General features: G+C 54.7%; 1 protein-coding gene across 1 annotated transcript in view; it reads right to left on the bottom strand.

Moving 5' to 3' along the window:
• The window catches only part of LOC105525628 (mitochondrial import inner membrane translocase subunit TIM16), an 83,682-nt gene extending 82,324 nt beyond the window's left edge, over positions 1 to 1,358 (bottom strand). Inside the window, exon 1 of the mRNA XM_011961314.1 lies at positions 1,186 to 1,358. Within this exon, the coding sequence (XP_011816704.1) occupies positions 1,186 to 1,353 (168 nt within the window). The 5' untranslated portion in view covers positions 1,354 to 1,358. The remainder of the gene's footprint in view (positions 1 to 1,185) is intronic.
• Between the last annotated feature and the right edge of the window lie 208 nt (positions 1,359 to 1,566).

Raw genomic sequence — 1,566 nt, forward strand, 5'->3', positions numbered from 1 at the left:
TGATCACCTGCCATGGTTAGAGCATCACTCCCACCCTATTATTTCTCCCTCCTGATTCGTGTTTACTGTATAAACACAGTGACCGGAAATATCTGTGAAAAGACCAGATCACCTGTTCTCCCACCTCCCTAACATAAACTGTTTTAAGTTCTCCCTACAGTCTGTAGTTCCATGCCTATCTCTTTATGTTGCTGGACTAGGGCCCACCCAGGAGCAAGAACTAGGACCCCTCAAGTATTCTCCAGACCCCTCCAAGCAGTACTTAACTGCACTCAGAGCCGCCAGCTGTCTTGATACAAACCTAGGTACCTCCTCCTAACTTTTTTTTTTTCTTTTTTTGAGACAGTGTCTCACTCTGTTGCTCAGGCTGGTGTGTAGTTGTACGATCTCGGCTCACTGCAACCTCCGCTTCCTGGGCTCAAGAGATCCTCCAGATCCTCCAACCTCAGCCTCCCAAGTAGCTGGGACCACTGGAGTGAGCCACCACGCCTGGCTAATTTTTTTTTTTTAACTTGTTGTACAGAGGGGTTTCGGCACATTGCCCAGGCTGGTCTCAAACTCCTGAGCTCAAAGTAGTCCACCCACCTCAGCCTCCCAAAGTACTGGGAGTCACAGTGTCCAGCCCCTCCCCCTAACTTTTCAATGGCTCCCCACTGCATTGAGAATCAAACCCAACTTCTTCCGGTGGCCCTCAGGTTCTGCAGGACCACTCTGGACTCATCTGTCACCATGCTGCTCCAGCCATCCCCTCCATCCACTCAGGTTCACTTTCCATTTCTCCACCAGGCTCTTTCTCAATTCTCACCCTTCTGGCCTCAGCTGAAATGCTACCTACTCCAAGCAGCCTTTCCTGACCACCCTACTGAGACTGGCCCCTCCATTCTCCATCCCAGCCCCTTATGTGTGTTCTTCGATGTCCTTATGAAAACCTCCAATGCTCTTGTCCGTCAGTTTGCTGTCTCCCTTATGAGGCTACAAGTGTCACAGGGGAAGGAAAATGCCATTGTGTTCACCGCGATGTCTCCAGCAGCTTAGCACAGCATGAAGTGGGAGCAGAGGAAATATAGTCCAGACCACAAAAATGGAGCCTCTACCCAGACTGCCCTGACTTGCTCTGGGACCCTGATGGGGTCACTTGAGGTCAATTCCTAGGCCCAGGTATCGCAGGACACTCCCAGGCCTTACAAATAACATGGAAAGCCGCAGAGCAGAGCTGACATCCTCCAAAGCACATCTCTCATCAGTCCTCTTGCCCTTTCGGGGGTCCGAAGGGTCTCCCGGCACCTGCCTCAGCAATTCTTTGGGGCTCCACCTGCTCAGGCTTCCCCAGGCCCCACCCAGCCGTGGCAGCATCACCGAGATAAGGGAAGAGCTTGCGCCAGCAGCCAGAAGAGGAAGCACCGGCGGAAACCCGAAGGAGGGGAGCGTGCGGCCGAGGGGCTCCCTCCCCACCACTCACACACTCGGGCTCCCCGGGGCCAGAGGAGAGGGGCGTCTCCCCACAGCCCAGCCCGGGGCAGGGGTGACTCGGAGCAGCAGGGAGGAGGAGCCAGGCGCCGGCAGCGC

Source organism: Colobus angolensis, unplaced genomic scaffold (genome assembly GCF_000951035.1).
Source record: "Colobus angolensis palliatus isolate OR3802 unplaced genomic scaffold, Cang.pa_1.0 Scaffold55, whole genome shotgun sequence".
In the NCBI taxonomy this organism is placed as follows: Eukaryota; Metazoa; Chordata; class Mammalia; order Primates; family Cercopithecidae; genus Colobus; species Colobus angolensis.